General features: G+C 38.7%; 1 protein-coding gene across 7 annotated transcripts in view; it reads left to right on the top strand.

Moving 5' to 3' along the window:
* Positions 1-19203, top strand: part of WDR33 (WD repeat domain 33) — a 68084-nt gene that overhangs the window by 676 nt on the left and 48205 nt on the right. For all 7 annotated transcript variants that reach the window (XM_027703868.1, XM_027703867.1, XM_027703869.1 and 4 more), the window contains exons 2-3: positions 17061-17284; positions 19072-19140. In XM_027703868.1, the coding sequence (XP_027559669.1) occupies positions 17081-17284; positions 19072-19140 (273 nt within the window). In that variant the 5' untranslated portion in view covers positions 17061-17080. The remainder of the gene's footprint in view (positions 1-17060; positions 17285-19071; positions 19141-19203) is intronic.

Raw genomic sequence — 19203 nt, forward strand, 5'->3', positions numbered from 1 at the left:
AACTGCATTTCCCAATAAAGGGCGGTCTTAGTGCTGTGGGGCCGAAGGATGGGAAGGCAATACGTTCATATTATATCTTGGGTTTTCTTACGGGTTCTGAAAGTGCTATTGCTCACATTTTCCACTGTATAATGCTGTAGAATAATGCTACTGTTAGAATATGTTTCTTGCAATATAATAAGACAGCCGTGTGCACCAGGCACTTGCTCTTGCAGGCAGGGTGGGATGGTTTAATGACCATGTGGTGTCACATTCCACTGATTGAGACTCACCAGCCTTTGGTCACTCCACGGGTAGCAAACCTAGGGGACCTGTTAAACTTGAAAAAATACTTCAGTGTTTTTCCCTTGGAGAGAACTCATTAAACTTCCTGCCTTCTTAGAGATGGGTGTTATTTCTCTCTTGCTCTCTGTTAGCTTCTTTGTTATGAGCCATGTGGTGTCAAATGCAGTATTTTGAGATATTGGCATTTACTTGAGCACATCTGCTTGTCTGGTAGAATTGTCCTAGGTAAGTAATTCTGTGCTCTACAAGTCTTATATCTCATCACATCTTCACTTGCAATTTGTGGGTACTATTTAAAAATCTGATTTTCTTTGTAGACAACAGTCCCTCGTCCTTCTCCTTGCAGCAGATGTTTATTCTTCTATGCTTTTCTTTACTCACACTGTTCTATCCTTCCTTTAAGAGAGGTGACACTACGTGTCAGAGAGTTTATTGTATGCAAAGTGTTGTGCCAAAATACTTTGGAGTTCCCTCCTCCTGAATTCTTTATCAAGTAAACTGACTCAAAAACTCAGCAGTTTGCTGCAATATTCTGCCATCATCTTACTATAAGAATATATAAGCATCACACATGTTTGAAAATTCTGGTTCTTAACATCTTGTTCAGTTGTGCTGTAGTAGTTCAAATGGGAGGATCTGAAAATGTAGATACTGAAAACAAATGAAAATATTGAAAGAAGGGGGAAAAAACCCTTTGAGCTGCAGAGAATGTTAGATGTGAGTAGCTAGTGAATGTTTAATACTCCTAGACTTGCTAAAACCTTTTAATTTAAAAGTCAGTCACTACAGTTACAGTCTTTCCCTGTTGCCTGAAGTGTTCATCCTCCATTGAATCCTTGCAGCTATAAACATTAGACTGTTTGGACTGTTGGAATTGAAAATTTCTCATCAGTTTTGTATTTCCTGTTATCAGCACAAGAAGTAAAAACCCAGTAATCCTAAATTGTGCTTGAGATAGAGGTACGAGGAATGCATTCATGTGCTGCAGCAGAGAGGCCCTGATCTGAGGAGGGAATAAGAAATCTCCTGTTTTGTTCCCATCCCTAACAAATGTCCAGGTCTTCTGAGTCACCTGAAGAAAAATCATGGAGAAAACACTGGGTTGAGTTGCAGTATGGAAGCAACACAGTTTAACTTTGTACTGAGATGATTCCATGCAAAATATTTCACTTTGTCCATCTGCTAAGGCATGGAGTTGATGATATCTAGGGAATTTCAGTAGTTGGTTCACTAATGCTGGAAATGAAAATCATTTTAGACTTGCTCAGGTATAGGTTATAATTTAGAAAACGACCCCTATCTCTGTGCAGGAAATTGTAAAAACAAGCTAAAAGCTGTCTGCAGTGTGTTTGTGATTTTTACAGAATTTGTTCTTTATTTGCTATATTTTCGTTCCTGATGTTGTATAATTTTGTTATTGAAGGCTTTATACAAAGCAAAAATACAGGGATGGTGGTTTGGTTGGTGTAGTTAATGAAGAGATGTCTTTGATGAGGAGGCCTCAGTGGAACTGAACATTGTTAGAGCTTGGCGGTGTGGAGGGGATACAGTAAAGGTCTTTCAAATTAAAATCTTAAGATAACCTTGGGTTTGCTTCTTATAGAGAATCTCTGGAAGTAAGAGCAGAGAAGTAGAGTTTTGGATAGCTAACAGGTTTTCATTTGTATTTTGTCATTAATTTTACTTCAGTTTGGAGCATCCCTATTTTCAAATGGTGCTAAACTTCCCAGCAATTTGTTCTTGCTCACTAGTATTTAAAAAAAATTACTCAGCATTTCATAGGATGTCAGTTCTGGTTTAACCAGCTCTCCACATTCAGGCTGGGTGTACGAGTCTTTCTGTTGTACAACTTGAAATGGGATGTGAAGTGTATGTGTGCCAGGAAAGCCAGTGAGCTCTTGTGTTGTGACACTCCCTTTGCTGGCAGTGATGTGACACTTCTTTGGTACAGATCCTGCTGAGTTGCTTGTGATCATGGTCACAGTTTGTAAGGCACTCTCCAGGTATGGAGGGATACCAGAGACCAAAGTATTTCATGCTTTGGAACTAAGCCAACTGAGGTTGTTCCTGTTCTACCTCTGCACCAAATTATAAAATGGGAGCATGATTCTTTATAGCAAGAGTGGCCTTGATAAACAGATCCCAGTTTATCTGGGAAGCTATGTACCTGTTTGTTTGGGTTTTTTTCACTTAAGGAGGAAAAAAAAATTACCTAAATTCTATTCATAAAGATACCTTGCTGAACAGGCAGAATAAGTGCCGACTTCCATCATATTTCAGCATTTAATGCTGAAAATCCATGTAAATATACTTTAAGGATTGAAAAATGTACCAAGTCTAACAATAATGAATTGTACTAAGTTGCATTGAAGTCTTACCAGGAGCTGGGTGTTCTGTTCTAAGTAGTTTCACAAATTGTGGCTTTTATCACAGTTTCTCTCAGTTGTAGAAGGAAAGACTTGTTCTACAGTATTGAACTTCACTGTTGACTAACCCTGATACAGCTTATGTTGTACACAAGTGTTGTTTCAAACAATTACATGTAAGTGTTCTTACACATATAAAAAGTATAAGCAGTGTTTCACATTCTTCAGACACAAATGAAAATGTCTCTTCCTCTCTGGGCACTTATATACTGCATCAGGTGATGCTGGTGCATTGTTTTCTATCAGAAGAAGTAGAAATTTATCTTCAGTTTCATTTTTCCTTCAAATAGGATTTTTTTTCCAGACACTGTTGTTAAATCTGAACACTCCCAATTTTCTATTTACTTTCAGTTAGTTGATTTTGATACAAAGAACAAAAACATGCCAGTCATGAGCTCATTGGTGCTATTCTGTTATTCTTCAGTATAATGAAATACGATGGTTCAAAAAAAAATTCTGTTGACTTTTGAAGCTTTGAAAATGTTATCAGTGTAGTTGTGAGTTGTAACTTAGGATTTTTAGTACTTTTGAATAATTAAAATCATAGTATTCTGCATGTCTTCTTTTGGTACCAGAGTTGATACAGTGGTGCAGGCAGCTGTGCCAGGGGACCCTTTCTGTGAGCCAAAGTAGGATGTTTGGTTTTAGTCTGGCTCACTTTTGCCTTTTGGCCTGTGTGTTGGAAACACTGGATCTGGAACCACTGAGGTGGGAAAGAGGAGGTGATGGGAAATCCCTGTCTCTGCCCTGGTGTTGACTTAGGCTGCCCTGGGTGACTGAAACTGTGTTGAGGGGCAGTGTGTGCAGTTCCAAGTAGATATAGCAGATAGGGATGGAAATACACCCCTTAAATTCTGATCATGTCTTTAGTACCAAGCTTTAAATCAAGGCAGTTGGTCATGAAGCTTGGAATTTTGATAACTCTTAGTCACTCAGCTTTGACTTTACCCAAAAGTGAGTGCCCCTGAGTTGAACAGTGTGGCAGGAGGGGCATAGGCCAAAAGCAGTTTTGCCACTGGAACTATAGATTTGTTGGCACTGCTCAGTTCTGTATACTAATGTTTTATACACTTCAACAGGAACACACAGGTACTTGAATTAATCAGTGTTTCTTGGGTTTAAAAATTTGAGGGTGCCTTTAAATCATCCCAAATCGAAAAAACATGTACAAAAGAATATGTTAATGTGTCACTTTTTAAAAGGAGGCCAGAGACTGGATGACAAGGAGTCTGTAGTGTTTACTGGGTTTGGTATAGTTTTTGTGTTCATGGTGAAGCTTTGCCAGTGTGGTAAATTGTATTTTACCATGGGTATAGGAGTCTTCATCTGCAGACTTGAGTCTGGAGGAGCTGTGCTTTGAGCTGGATAAGTAGTGCCACAACTCCAGCTGATGGAAGTGCTGGATTTACAGCCTGAGGGCTGTGTCGTGGTGCAGCTCTGACCTGTCCTGTGTACCTTTGCAGTCATCTAATCTGGCATGGCAGTGCCAAGTGGTAACTTCCCCTGCTTCTGATCCTTTGGTTTTCCTTCTTTGTCAGCAAAGTCATTCCTAGAGCTCGACAGTCAGTTGCTTGGGGTTTGACCAATGTTAACAAAAAGGATCTCTTAACACAGAGTTGTTTCTTAGGTGTGTGTCCAGTGTGGTCACCAGATTTTCATGTTGGCTTGAAGGAGGGGTCATGTAGAACAGGAACACACAGTTTGGGTCAAGCCAGGACTGCTTTTTTTTTTTTCTTGGTCTCAGCAGTTTTAAGTTGGCTTCAGGTCATCTCAGCAGTTTCTAGACTCTTCACACAGTGCTCAAGTTCCCTCAGTAGCTATTGTTGCACTTAAATTGTGTGGTCAGAATGAGCAGTCATGATTTCTACTCTTGTTCTCCTTCCCCCATCCCAGTAAAAATCACCACTTGACTTTGAAAGGGCCTTTTTTTCCTGTCAGGACATGTTTGTAAGCAAACCATTACACCTCTTTGCTCAGACTGGTGAAATGTTATGGTTATGTCACAAGAGAAATTGTAGATTTGTAGCCCAGAATTGGAAGCAGGAGGGTGCAGACTGAATGAGTATTAATATAGTGTGTTTATTCTGCAATATTTGCACTGTTTCTCAATTGTGAGATTTGGAGTTTAATTCATACTTGAGTCAGTCAAGTATATTTTGCAATCTCTTTCTATGGATGGATGCAAATATTTTGGTCTTCTCAGAGAATCTAAGCCTAATGAATAAAGTAGCTTTTTCTAGTAATATCTTTTGTAGACTCTTGACTGATATAAGCCACAGCTGCCAAGCTTTCTGTGCAGTTAGATGAAAATACTGACCTAAAACTGGTGATGGAAGTGCTGGATTTGCCAGAAAAACTTGCTGATATTCTCAAGGCAGGCAATATGAAGTAGGAAAGAAATGCCAAGGGATTTTAGCCTTTTGGAGAACTCTGGCTTTCCAAGCTGAAGCTCTCTGGTGACGTGCCTTTCTTCTGAATTGTCATTCTCATGGGGAAGCTTGACTCTTCCTGTAATTGGGGAAAATCAGACACTGACCCCTTGCTCCTTGAAAGGCTTTGTACGAGTTTATGTATGTGAGCTTGAATCTCCTTTACTGGGAAATGTATTGACACAGAAAATGATCACATGCTTTTATTGAGCACTACTAAATGTCAAAGCAAAGGCTGTTTACTGATGAACTGAAATATTGCCTTTGAGCAGTGTCTGTCTGTATATCTGTACCTTCACAACCAGGCATTTGCATGGCGTGTAATCCGCAAGCAGAGAGCAGAAAACACATTTCTGGAAGAGTTGGCTCTGTGATTCCAGTTAAAAGAAAATGTATTTCTAATTTCTTTGAGTTGTATGAGATATTGATACATCACTCATCAGTTTAGAAAGTGTTCTAGTATTGAAAGTTTCTTTATATAGAAAAAAATCTCGAAGTTGGCTGTCTTTGAATATAGGTGTGTTTCTGACAAAACTTTCGGAACGTAGACTTTTAAACACCGGGAGCTTGAAACTGCAATAACCAGTGTTATTTTTTCCTATTGTAAGTTTGTTCCACGTTGGAGTAAGCAGTTTCTAGCCTAACTAGTAACAAGCAAATTTTGCATTGATCTTCCGCACCAAACTGTGGCAAAAGAATAATTTGTATGTATGCTAGACTTTTAAATCTTAACTGAAGCAACTGGTGAGAAGCTACACATCCACATGAAGAACTAGAACTTTACTTGGTCAAAGTAGTTTAGAATTGCTGTTTTCTTTCACTATTTCCTTAATTCAGGTGATGTTTGATGGGATTTGTTGTTTTTTAAACTCAGATTCAACAAAAAGTAAAAAATTGGGAACATTGATTATGTAAGTTTGCTTTCAATTTTGTAGCAGGGTCCATAAAGCTTGTTTAGCAGCATTGTGTGATTCGATAAGGTTTGAATTGTTCTCTGCAATTCCATTACTCTTGCTTCAGAGTGTCTCCTTATTAGCTAAGTCCAGGCATAGCAAATGTAGGTATTAATTTGCATATTTTGCCATAAACATAGTTGCTAATTTAACTGCTTGAAAACCTGAAGTTTTGGGTTGGGGTGAATAACAAATGAATTTCTGTCAGTTAAATCTTCCTGTGTGCATCTGCTACATCTTTTTATCAAAAAGGAATTAAAAACCCTTGGAAAAAATTTCCTTGGACATTGCTAAGAAAATATTGTAGGGTCATGTTTTATAGGGCATTTATTCTGCAGTGTGGCTCTAAAAGTGTTTACTATCTTCTTTTCTTATGCTGAATACATGAACTGTGTAAAACATGAATACATGAACCTTGGCATGCCCAGAAGATTGGGGCTCTGTTGCACAAAGCCTCCACTTGTGGATTTGAGTTAGACATCAGTGGTGAATGGCTTTTGTCATTAAAATATGCAGTGAAATAAAAAGTTCTTTCATCTTGAAGTGTTCTATATTTTTGAAACATGGTTAATAACTCCTGAAAAACATTGCTTTTAGTTGTGGGTTGTTAGGGTTTTTTTTTACACTTCTCACCATATAAAGGCACATTTTTTTCACATGATCACACATGATAGCACCATTACCCTCCTGCTGCTATCCCTTCCAGACTTCAATTTCTTAGTTATGGAAACTTAAGACACACTTCTGCCTTTATTTGGCCCAGAAAGTGGTGTGGCAAACAACACTGCTTTGTCAGAAGGCTGGCCCGAGTAACACTAACTGGGGGGCAGGGAGCAAGCATTCTTTGGATTGTGAAGTAGAGATTTTCTTAATTCTTTTGATGTTTGCAACTTCTTTTCTGTTTAAAAGCAAATGTTACAGGAGTTCTGGATATGTTTGTTGAGCATTCAGTAGATAAAGATTATGGAAGGTGAATCTTTGTAAAAAGTTACAAGTCTTAATAACTCACAAGTTTTACTAAAAAGGCTTTGGTATCTTGTCAGCATTGAATTTGCAACTCTTAGGGTCTCAGAGACTCAGCTGTGTTAATTATATTAAAATGTATGTTTCTGTTTCATAGTGTGAAGAGAATCAAACTGTTGATAGATTGTATGGACTTTGTTCTCTTTATCATCAGAATTTCAGTAGGCTGTTTCTGAAACAAAGACAGTTTGCTGTATTTCCCTACCTAAGTTTTGCTTTACAAACTGCCACAGTCCTTCTAGTCCTCTTCCCTTCCACTAATTATAAAGTTCTCTGTAGATTGTTTCTTGCAGGATTTCTTGTCACTCTTTCTCCTCTTCCCCGTCTGTCCGTGGCCATCCCATAATGTACCTAACAGTGGCACTTGAGGAATGCTGTGAGGAATGGGTCAGCAGGAACACATGGACATGAGCAAGGAGGTGTGCCGAGTGCTCCATGGGCAGGCAGAGCCTCGTGGATTTGTACAAGATGGAGCATGACTGGCTGCACAGCAGTCTCACTAAAGAGACGCAGAGTTGCAGCCAATGCCAAGCTGAATATGAACCAACAATTGTTCTCCTTACAAGTAAGGCCACAACTGCATATTGGGTGAAACTGGGAGGAGCATCTCAAGCAGATTCAACTGTGATTTCTTTGTTGTTGTTCACCAAGTTTAATGTTGGTTCAGCGGGTTCATACAATAACCAGCTGAAGAGTATCTTGATATTTAGAATAAGCAAGGATGAGAGGCTTTTTTTTTTCTTTTTTGCTTTTAAACTACTTTTCCTGTGTTCTTTTTTAGTATTTGTCATGGCATGTTTTGTGGTTTAAAAGTGACCCCTAAAGTTTTGTTTCCTGTCAAAGCAGCAGCTCCAAGGCGAGGCAGCATCAGTGATCACTTCAGCATGAGAACCACGCTGGATGTACTCAGCTGGTTAAGATGAATTGCAGTTGTCATACTGAGGCACAGTAGTGAAAGACAGTCTGGGTTATAATCTAAATGCTTGTCTTGACAAATGCTAAGCAGGAGTTGAGATAAATGGCTATATATGGGTAGATTAGAGGGAGGGAAAATATTTTGGTTTTTAAAAATTAGTAAAATATTGTGAGTAAACTTTAAGTTAAAGCCAGGTTGTCAAATCAGTACTAGTGAAATCATGGCAGCAAACCAAATCCTGCCTGTTTCCTCACTGGGCTTTAGGTGCAGCCTGCCACACATCCTCTTCCTGCATTTCCTTGCTTCCATGTTTGTTTTGAAGTACAGCTCAAGAAACTTGCTGTACAAGTTGCTTTGGTGAGGTGCAGAAAGGGGATAATTCCAGGCTGCTGTACTTGTGAGTTTTCTGTATGTGGCCAAAGTGGTAAAGCAGGAGCTGTCTGAGTCCTGTGAACTGAAGGATTTTGACTCTATGATATATGTAAGCACCTGATCTTCTGTAAATACGTCTGCTTTGGAATGAATCAAGGGTTTTGTTTGAGCATAAAAAGAGGAACGTTTGTAATTTGATTATTAGGTATTTGTTGAGTGCTAGAAATACAACATTTGAAAAAAGTGTTAAATGTATGTGTTACTTATGTGCAGCTAAGCAGCCTCAACTGTTTAGGCTTGTCCCCCACGCTCTGTAACCTGAGATTTTCAGACTGGCTGTTTGAAGGTGTTTCCCTGATAGCCCATTATCCTTTGGGATTTTAGATATCCGTTTGTCTGTATGTTTGCTCTGCTGTTTCAGAGGTTCTTAAGCATTGTGTTTGTATGTGAAACTTCAGGGGTGTAGGGCTTTTGTCAGTTAAATATCAGCACTCCTCCTCCCCTGCAGAGAATAAACCCTTTGAATCCAAAACTGCATCAATATTATCACATTTTGTCATGTTACATGTTCTGTCCTTTCAGACTTCATATAGTGTGTGTATATAATTGGGTTCTGTTAAAAATCCAAAAGTTTGAACTTCATAGTGAAACTGGACATTATGAAAGTACAGAACTGAAGTTAAGGGGGGGGAGGGATATGCTTTTGCATTCTTAGGTTTTTGATCATGCCAGTGCAGCAGATTTTGGACTGTGCATGAGACAAAAATCTTTGGTGTATTTCCAAATAGGAACAGATTTATGAACCTTTTGGGGCAGAGTAGTTTATTTTGACTTGCCAAGTCAAAATATCTGTTTGTGTTTTAACGAAGAACTAGGAGATTTTTATTTTGTTTTTTATATTTTCTGTTGGAACAGAATGACTGGAATGAGGAAAGCTGCTAAATCCTTTCCCCCTTCATTTGCGTGGTCAGGATTTAACCCCATTTATTAGGGAAGTTTTGCTCACGAGTAGAATAGGACAGAGAATAGATGCAGATGTATATTGGGAGCACAGGAGCAGAACCCTGGGAAAATGTGCTTGTTGCAGAGAGCAGGAATGTTGCATAATAGCAGCGTTGTGTAACACAGGTCAGTATTTTTGCCTTGACTTTTGTGATTTGCTGTGTTATGGACTTCCAGCACCTGTTCTTAATTAAGGAGTCTCTCAAATTGTAACAGTCTTGTTTTTAAGTTTAAACTTGCTGTACTCACTGCTGCATGTCTTGTAGAAAATGTTTGGAGGTCTGCATATGAAAATGCAGAAAACTACGTGCTGCTGTGGTGCCTTATGTAATTCGAAAGTAGGAATAAGATTTCTAAATACTCAGAGGTCAAGAATCTTAAGCAATTTTTTTCCTGCTGTTACAGGTCTGCTGTGGGCAGCTTTGCACTTCATTATTGCATCTAATTTTTAAACTAGTTTTATATTTCTGCTTAATACACCAATTCTCTTTCATAAATAGTGGGAGAGATACCATCTTTTAGATGTAGCACTAATTCTGATGAAACAGCTTAATCTGTCTCAAATCTATCATAAAAAAAGCCAACTGTAAAAAGAAAAGTAGTCAAAATTATTTGAGATTTTTGAGAGCCTCAAAAAGATGTAGAATGTTCAGACTTTGGGTCATCTTGTAAATCTGATAAAATGTTTTGCCAATACTGTAGGAAACTGAAACACAAAACAATTCAAGGAATTGGTCAAATTAATATATTCTTGGCATAGTTTTTTCTTTTTCACAGTTTTTTCTGTGTTTTCAGAGTGGATTTATCTAATGTGCTGTGAGGGAAACGTATGAAAAATGATGACATCTGCATAGAGCAGAAGCAAAGTCTCATCTGCTGTGAGAGATTCAACTTCCTCAGGAGGGGCAGAGGAGGGGCAGGCCCTGAGCTCTGCTCTGTGGGGACCAGGGACAGGACCCCGGGAATGGCCTGAAGTTGTGTCAGGGGAGGTTTTAGGTTGGATCTCAGGAAAAGATTCTTCCCCCAGAGGGTGGTTGGGCACTGAACAGGCTCCCCAGGGCAGTGGGCACAGCCCCAAGGCTGCCAGAGCTCAAGGAGTGTTTGGATGATCCTCTCAGGCACATGGTGTGACTCGTGGGGATGATTCTGTGCAGGGCCAGGAGTTGGACTGGATGATCCTTATGGGTCCTTTCCAACTCAACATATTCTGTGATTCTGATTAATTCATTGGCAGACATGCAGATTAGTTTTGGCAGATTTCAAGTGTATCTTCAGAACAATGTGGTAGAAGCTAACTGCTGCTAGTGCTGGTTTTACAGTGGGTTTGGTAATATGATTTTCTGATACTCCTGCTCCATTCCTGTCAGTGAATGAACAAGGGAGATGTAGAAACACTAATTGAAAAGTAATCTTTTGTCCAGTTTCACTTACTGTTTAAAAGAGGAACTATTTTGGGACTATCTAATATAGTTTAAAATATTTGGAAGACAATTTCTGTAAAATTAGATGGTTTGCAAAAAAATGAAGAATCCTTTTTCTGTGTGACCCCTTGCCTCATGATTTTATGCTTTCAAGAACTGTCTCATCACTCCTCTCAGACCTTAATCAGGATGACTGACTCTGTTCCTGTGTAATAGAGAAATGGTTTATGTACGTGCATGTTTATTTCTTTTCTTTGCTAAAACATGAAAAAAAATGCTGAAATGGCAAAAATTTGAACAATTATGTCTGGAATATATCCTTTCATGTAATCCTTTTGTGCTGGGAAGAGGTCTGATTCCCAAGAAAGGAAAAAAATCTGGATGATGAGACCCAAGAAAGAGCTTTCCTCAGGAAGAGGGAAGCCAAGGAAGGATCCACAGCTGGTCTCCTGAGCAGAGATGCACGTTCTTCCAAAAGACAAAAGAAGAAAGGATCTTTTGGAACTAAGTGTTGGCACTCTGTAAAAGAGGGAATGGCATGACATTAAATTGTATTTTATATGATCGCTTTGCAGAACAGTTGTGTTTATTCAAACATGGTTATGGATTTCTAATACACAAATTTGAAAGTGCAGAGGCATGTTTTTTCAAGAGTTGACTATTGACAGTAGGATCTTTGAATTTAAAGGCATTACTAAAAGGAAATTAAACAGTATCTATACCTTGTAGATGTAAAGGTGCTCGTCTAGTCGAAGAATGATGGCGTCTACTACTGATGTATTGAGAAATAAACTTGTTAAGCTGCCTTTGCATTGTGATGTTCTTCTCTTATGCCTCGGGAAGCTGAGGTGGCTCTTCTCTACTCATGTTTTTTTTATTGAACCATGTTTTGAACTCCTGTGTGCTGTTCCAATGCAAATAACTATTAATTTTCACTGTTTCTCTTATGCTGTGTAAGTGCTTTAGAGCCCACGTGTACTTCGTAGTGGAGCTGTCTAATACACGTTTAAAGAAGTAGTTCACAGATATGCTCAGGAAATTTTTAGCACTCGTTTTCCTTTCTCTTGAAATGACTAAAGCAGCAATGTCTTTTAAACTTCAGCTTAAGCATGGTGTGTTCAGTGGCCAGCAAAGGACCACTGCAAAGTACCTTGCACTTCACAGAACAGCCTTCTGTGCTACCTCTGAAAACATACTTTTCTTTTGATGTGTTCAGGTTATTACTCACTGTATTCCACCCAAGTTCCTTTCCCTTCAATTAAAAATAACTACTAAATAGGCAAGGATGCTTTAGTTACCAGTTACTGCACTTCATTAATGATGAGCTTTGCTTTCTGTGTAAATTGTATGAAATATGTCAAGATTATACATAAATTGCATATTTTTCATGTAGTATTGAACTGTCTGTAAGTAGTGATGTATTTAATATAAGCCATGACTCTCTTTCTCTAAGCTTTACTAGTTTGGTGGGTTTATTTTGATTTAAGTAGCCCATTTTGTTTTATTTTGATTTAATGAAGTTATGTGTGAATTGCTTTGGTTTCATGATTCAAGTTGAAATCTGTCAATTAATTTTCCAAACTTAATACAAGATTCATTTTGACATTAGAAGAAAAAACATACCCAAAATAAGATGATAAAGTAACAGTGGTATTACACTGAATGCCAGTGTCATCTTTGTAGCCTTGAGTACATGACTTAAATGGTAACCATTTTCTGTGGTGGACTACTACCATATGTGACTTTTTGCTTGTTTTAAAAGCAAAGAAACTCCCCAAATGCATCTGTCTTGACACCATGCTGCCCTGGCTATGAGGTTGTATTCAGTTTTTTTTTGTTTTTAACTCTGCTCTCCAGCAATGTCCCTGCAGTTACTCAGTAGCATCAGTGAACCTGCTGTCCTGGTGGCACTGCTGGGGAGAAATGAAGGGCTTACTATGTTGCAGGTGTAGTTGTTGACAATTAAGGAACCGGGTGGACATTGTAGGTACTGTCACAAGCTCCTTTAGTTCTGTTGTCCAGTTTCTTCTGCCTAATTCTCCCTGCACCATATTATTTTTTTTTCTTTTGCCTGTGTCTTATTTGTCAGGTTTCTCATTAACTCTTTCTTAACTGGCCTTGCTCCTCGTGGTTTTGCTTCTGTAGTTTCTCCTACTCTTACTGTGTGTTTAAGTTGTGTTTGGGATGTTTTAGGTTGTCTGGTGCTAATCCTGTTTTCAGTTTCATGTCAGATATGCTTTCATTAATCCCCCATTTTGATAGCATTTCCCAGGCTTGCTTTTGTCATCTTAGCTGAAGAGTAAGCCCAGTTACTTACCTGTTACTGGGTGGCCCTGTATTTGCTCAGTGAATTAGTTTAGTATTCTATGTATATCCCCAAATACATTTATGCCTCAAAATGTGTGAAAGCTGGTCAGCTTTGAAGGGGGTATTTGTGGGAACAGGAAGGGGGAAACTGATAAGGACATGTGGGAAAATGGTATACAAAAATTAACTTCAAAGTTGAAATTGTGACAAGAGTATAATGAACTAGAAGAAAATAGCAATTAATTGGCAACATTACTGTCCAGAATCAAAATAAGAGATGACCTATGTGTGATGTTGGAAAAAATCTTACTGTTGCTTCTGATTGTGTACATTAAGGAAAAAGTCGATCCTTTTGCTTAAATCCTGTTGATGGACTCTTAAATGAAAACAAAGTTTGGCACTTTGCTTCAAATAGGAAATTGCATGTTACTGCACTGGATTACACAGTGTCCTGTAATATTTGTTTGCATGTTTCTCCTCACACTGCCAATACAAGAGGACCTTTAGCTATAGACATGCTGAATTCTGATGTGTAGTTGATAAAGAAGATCTTAAGAAGAGCCTGTTGAGGCACTGGTTTGTCCCAACAAAAGACCAAGTTAGGATACTGGTAACTTAAATGGGGTATTATCGCTCTGACTGGAGTAGAGGTCTTCGGAAAAAAAATGCTCTAGTTTCAGTTGTTAACTGATTCTGTACCAAACCCCTTCATTTCTAAAACTGCTTTGTTTAGAACCTTCACTTAGTGTGTATATACACTCACCTGTATGTGCACACACTCTTTATTCATAGATTACACGTGTTATATGCAAATATGACATGATGAGGATGTTATGTGGATAAAAACAGAATATTTGAGGCAATTAGAAGAAAGTGGTCCTGAGCAGCTGGGTAAACAAAACTTTTTGCAGAGTTCGTGACTGCAGGTGGAAAGCTGTTTGTAATAGAGGCAGTGATCTCAAAAGTTGAAAAAACAGACTATAAATGCTTCATTTTCCTAATCCTGTGTCATGTTGTTGTAGTTGTGGTGCCACTTAACTTGTCATGATCACGAATGTGGAAGGGTCCGTAGGCATGAAGAGGTGTAATTAACATGTTTATACCTTTGGTCACATTTTAAACAGTGATTTTTGCTGATGTGGATTACATGTGAAGTCTATGTTGTTTATGCTAATTTAAGATAAACACTGACTGCAGTAGTTGTAGGTGTGTCCAATCTAAATTGACCCACCTGATAGCTAATGCTTTATTTACCAATGATGGTAATGCAGAAACTTTCTTCTGGAGATTTTTCTGGAGCAAGAAAACAAAGTATTGACTTTTTGCTTTCCAGTATTTCCCTAAAATAGGGGTTTTATATAATGTTGATCAGCAAATACAGCTGATCAAAGTGTTTTTGGAGGCCTCAGTGTATAGCTTTGACTGCATTCTTGGTCTCAGTTCTTGAACTTTATTTTTTACATTGCCTATAAGAGAGTACAGGTGTGTGGATGTATGGTTTTGAAAAATTATGTTTTTCCCTGGGGTTTGAAGTAATGATTGGTATAAGAAAGTGTCTTATTCAGACTTGAGGGAGAGTAGTACTGGAAAACTTGCATGTTGTATGTTTAATGCCAGCTTGTTCTGTTCATTTGAAGAAGCCGCTTTCTCTTTTAATTTTACCTTTGAGATTTAACACTTGAAACTTTCTGTACAAGTTTGTTACCTTCTGCCAAGCTGTAAGAGAATCCGATGTAGTGTTAGAGGCACTTGATGTAATTCCTGCATGAGAAAGTTTGGATGCCTTTTTCGTGCTCTGGGCAAGCTGGTGTAGGACCTGTGTTACAGTTGTGGTCTGGAGTGGGAGTGTGTGGAGGCAGATGTGGTGTCTGATTAGACCACTTGGTATTGGGCAGCTTCCAGGCAAATGAGCCTTTCAGCTGCAGGGTAAAGGTTTATTTTTGGTCCACTGGGCGCTCTCTCTCTCTCCTCCTCTCCTCCCAGTTACCACTTTGGTCTCAGAAGATGCTCTACCTCCCGAAGGAGTTACATTTCCTTACCTAATTTAAGGAAACCTGCTGTTTTAGTTTGGACCTGTTTATCTTGAATGGAGAATAGTTGCAATGGCTTTAGTTTGGTTTTCCCCTTGTCTGTGGAAGCTGTTTGTGTAGCAAGCAGCCAGCCAGGTGTTGTGGGTGGCTTGGTTTGTAGCTGGCTTGTCACCCTTTGGTAGCAGTGGAAAGGAGTGTGAGCTCCCAGGTTTGCCAAGCTAATTCCTGCCCTGTGCCCAACAAACTGCCTGATGTTTATTTCAAGGGCAACCTACTCCTTGTAGTTAGAAAGAACTTCTTGAAAAGAATCAAACTATGCGCTGCTTTTAAACCCTCTCATGTGTCTGGCATTTCTGTCTTAGCTTTATTTTGCTATTTAAAAAATGGAAATGTTTTTCAACTACAGGGATCCAAAAAAAAGCAAGATTTTTAAATCTGGCAGTGAAACAACTTTCCAACTCTTTCAAATTGAGGATATGAGTACTTTAACTAATTAGGAAAGTACATTAATGAATTTACAAACAGATTATGCCATCCTTTTTCTTAAAGAAATCTGCTATTTTATTTCCTTTCTCTTTATTAAGTGCATTTTGCTTCCGTGTAAACACTTAAACCTTTGTGCAAAGGGGAGTTTCTCGGCCATTTTGCATTCCCTCGATGACAAGACCAGTTTATTTTGGTTTAAAATGTTTTTCAAACTGAGTATAGGATGTGGGGGAGAATACATTCAAAATGAAGTTTGAGCTTTTGTTGCTTCAGTGTGTGTCACTACTTAGTCTGAAGTCAGTATATACTTTAAAGACTGTGTATATTGTAGTTTTCAGCTCTGAAGAGGTTGCCATGATCTCATAATGTAAGGATTTCATAGACTGAAAAATCAGATTTTACACTCATTTCCCTCTGTCAGAAAAATTCTGAATATTGAAATTTTCTCCCTGCCCCTCCATTTCCTTAACATTCTCAGTGAATTTTGTTGTGGGGGAAATGATGTTCAATTACATTTATCAAACCTTGATAAAGATATAATTCATTTATTTTGCAATAATAGAATTGAAAACATACCTACAGGTAGAATGTGGTCTGTGGGCCATTTACAAGAAGTTAAGTAGAGGAAATGTCATTTTGGTTTTAGGTCCTAGAAAAAGATGTTGAGTCAGCCTTTGAAAACTTTTTGTCTTGTCAATAATAATAATGGCCAGTCTTCGCGAACGAAGATTTTGGGAAAGGTCTTTTACCTTTCCAGCCTGCGCAATGGATTTTTTAGGTGAGACACAGCCTGCGCTGAACTGAGCCCACCCTTTAATCCTAAGGTTCATCTGCCGGGGCCAAGCAAGCTTGGACAATGGCAGTGAGGTCCTCAGGACGTAGGTTTGTTTAGAGTGACCTTCTCATAGATGGATGGCCTCACAGGGCTGATGGGCTACCATCTGCCAGGGGACTGGGATTCGAACCTGGGTCGCAGCAGTGAGAGTCCTGCATGCTAACCACTAGGCCACCAGGGGTCCCCTGTCTTGTCAATAGTTAAATGAATTTGTAACTAATGTGGTGTTTCCTGGTTTTTATATTGAATCTGAAATATTGTCTGTTGAAGGCTCTTGCCCTTTCTTGCATTTATTTATGCTCTTTCACTGAGGACGTTCTTTTCTGCACATTTTTAGTTTGGGGATGGTAATGCAAACTCACTAGCAATGTGTTTCAATACAGAATTCCTCTTGATAGAGAGGAAAAAGGTACTTACCTACTTTAATGTTGGCAAGAAAAATAATTCTTCAGAGAATCCTGCAGATGTTCGTTTGCCGAGAAACGGCACTTTCCGAAGCCGTTTGTCATCCTCGTAAACTTAGCTTAGGGGAGATCCTCTAACTGTGTGATAACCTCATGTTTCGCTCCCGGCAGTTCTCGGAGGTGAGGGAACCATGGCCACGGAAATCGGGTCCCCGCCGCGGTTCTTCCACATGCCGAGGTTCCAGCACCAGGCGCCTCGGCAGCTCTTCTACAAGCGGCCGGACTTCGCGCAGCAGCAGGCGATGCAGCAGCTCACCTTCGATGGCAAGCGCATGAGAAAAGCTGTGAACAGAAAGACCATAGACTACAATCCTTCTGTAATTAAATATCTGGAGGTTAGTTCATTAGCCAGTTTTCTGGGGTTTTTTGTCTGAAAGCCTTTTTGACTTTCCTGAGACGTGATTGTGCTTTTCGGTGACCATAAAGCAGTCTGGAAGAACGAAAGATCTACTGCTGCATTTTTGACCAAAATGACAAAAGCTTGTAAATTTGGTGTATTATGAATAAAAAGGGGAGGTGGGTTTTTGGTAATAAAATTGCATGTACAGCTAATTTTATATTTTGTATAAATGCCAGCTTTTACATTCTGTCTTGGAATTAGAAGTTGGAGTGCAGTTGAGTGTCTTGGATGATATTCTGACCTTTCAGTGATCGTAAAAACTCACTGTAAATAATGTAGTTGTTCTTATTTTTGTTTTGAAATAAAAATTTCCCGAAGTGGAAGATGAACCATTACCCCTTCCTCTTCAAAACCAGGGCACTAAAAAATGTTTTCTCATCATTTTACTAAATTGCGCTTCAGCTTGCACTGGGGTCCATTTCTGTGTAGTTGATAAATACAGAAAAACATAAATGAAGTTTTGTTGAAGAATTGTTTCTGTAAAAATGCTTATTTAGGTCTCCTAATCAGGTGGCATTAATTCCTTAAAAAATAAAATTTTCTGATCCAAGATTTACTCCACAAGTGCTGGGTATTAGCCTAGAAGAGGTAGAATGAAATCTATAAATACTGGAATTGTTGCAGCTGCAACAGCAATGTTGCAAAAACATGATGAAAACAATTCCATCTGCTATGGCCAGTGCATGATTATAGCTTGTAGGTGTTAACAGTTGGAAGGTTTTCTTAATAACCCAACCTGTTATCTTCTAAGATCTGTTTGAACATCCAACATTTTAAACATATTCTTTTATTTTAGCAATGCCCCAAAAGAGATTCTGTTAGTAGTGGACTATTCTAAAAGAATAATTTTAGAAGTCCAGGACCTTTTAGTGTGGCAGAAAAAAGAACTGTTTATTAAAATTCTGTTTATTAAAGTAATAACAAACAAAAAATCTGATTTCTATGTGTCTTGGAAGCTTACACAAAATTAGGACATACTAGAATTCCATTTCAGTCCTGGTTTAATACTACCTATTTAATGTGTTTCTATCAAGAAACCCAAGAAAAATAGTTAATATGTAATTTGCCCTTGGCTTAAGAAATTTTAGCAAACTGTAGTAGGGTATGCTGGGAATGTTTTACCTAGAATTGTAACTTAAGTTTCCAATATCTACACAGATCCAAATTGGTAGAGTCTGGAGCACGAAGCTGAAATAATTAATTTCATTCTTAATTCATGAGAAGTGTTTTTGAAGAGGTTATGTTTGACAGCTCACAATATTTAACTAATTGAAGGCATTGTTATCCCCACGTCTTCTCAGTTTCACCCATTTGAAGGCACTGTCTTTGTGCTTGAGCTGCAGAAGGTCCTTTTCTAGCTGGTGTTGCTCTGTGGGATTTCCTGTGGAGTTCATCAGCACAGCTGCTACTGGTGTAAATCCTTATCCTGAACATAAAGCTTTGAAAGGATTGAAGGTGCTGCTCTGACACTACCCGTTAGCTTGGGCAGTACCACCCATCTGTGGCACAGTAATGTGCAGCACTTTAAACACTCCTGACTGCTTTGCTAACAGCACACAAATTCTACAGGTTTCCTGAGTCCAAAGTCTTAATAGAGCTTATTTTAAAATTCTTGGGGTGCTTTAGAGTTTTCCCAAACAGACTCTCAATGTGTTTCTTATTTTTTGTTATTTAACAGTGGAGTGCACTAGTATGAACTAGGAGTTGTTTTCTTCTTTCCAGAATAGAGTCTGGCAGAGAGACCAGCGAGATATGCGAGCAATACAGCCTGATGCAGGATATTATAATGATGTAAGTGCAATTGTCTTATTCACTGATGAACTTCCTCAGATAAAACTTGTCCAGAAAATGGAA

The sequence above is a fragment of the Neopelma chrysocephalum genome, unplaced genomic scaffold (assembly GCF_003984885.1).
Source record: "Neopelma chrysocephalum unplaced genomic scaffold, ASM398488v2 Primary Assembly neopelma1_252, whole genome shotgun sequence".
NCBI lineage: Eukaryota > Metazoa > Chordata > Aves > Passeriformes > Pipridae > Neopelma > Neopelma chrysocephalum.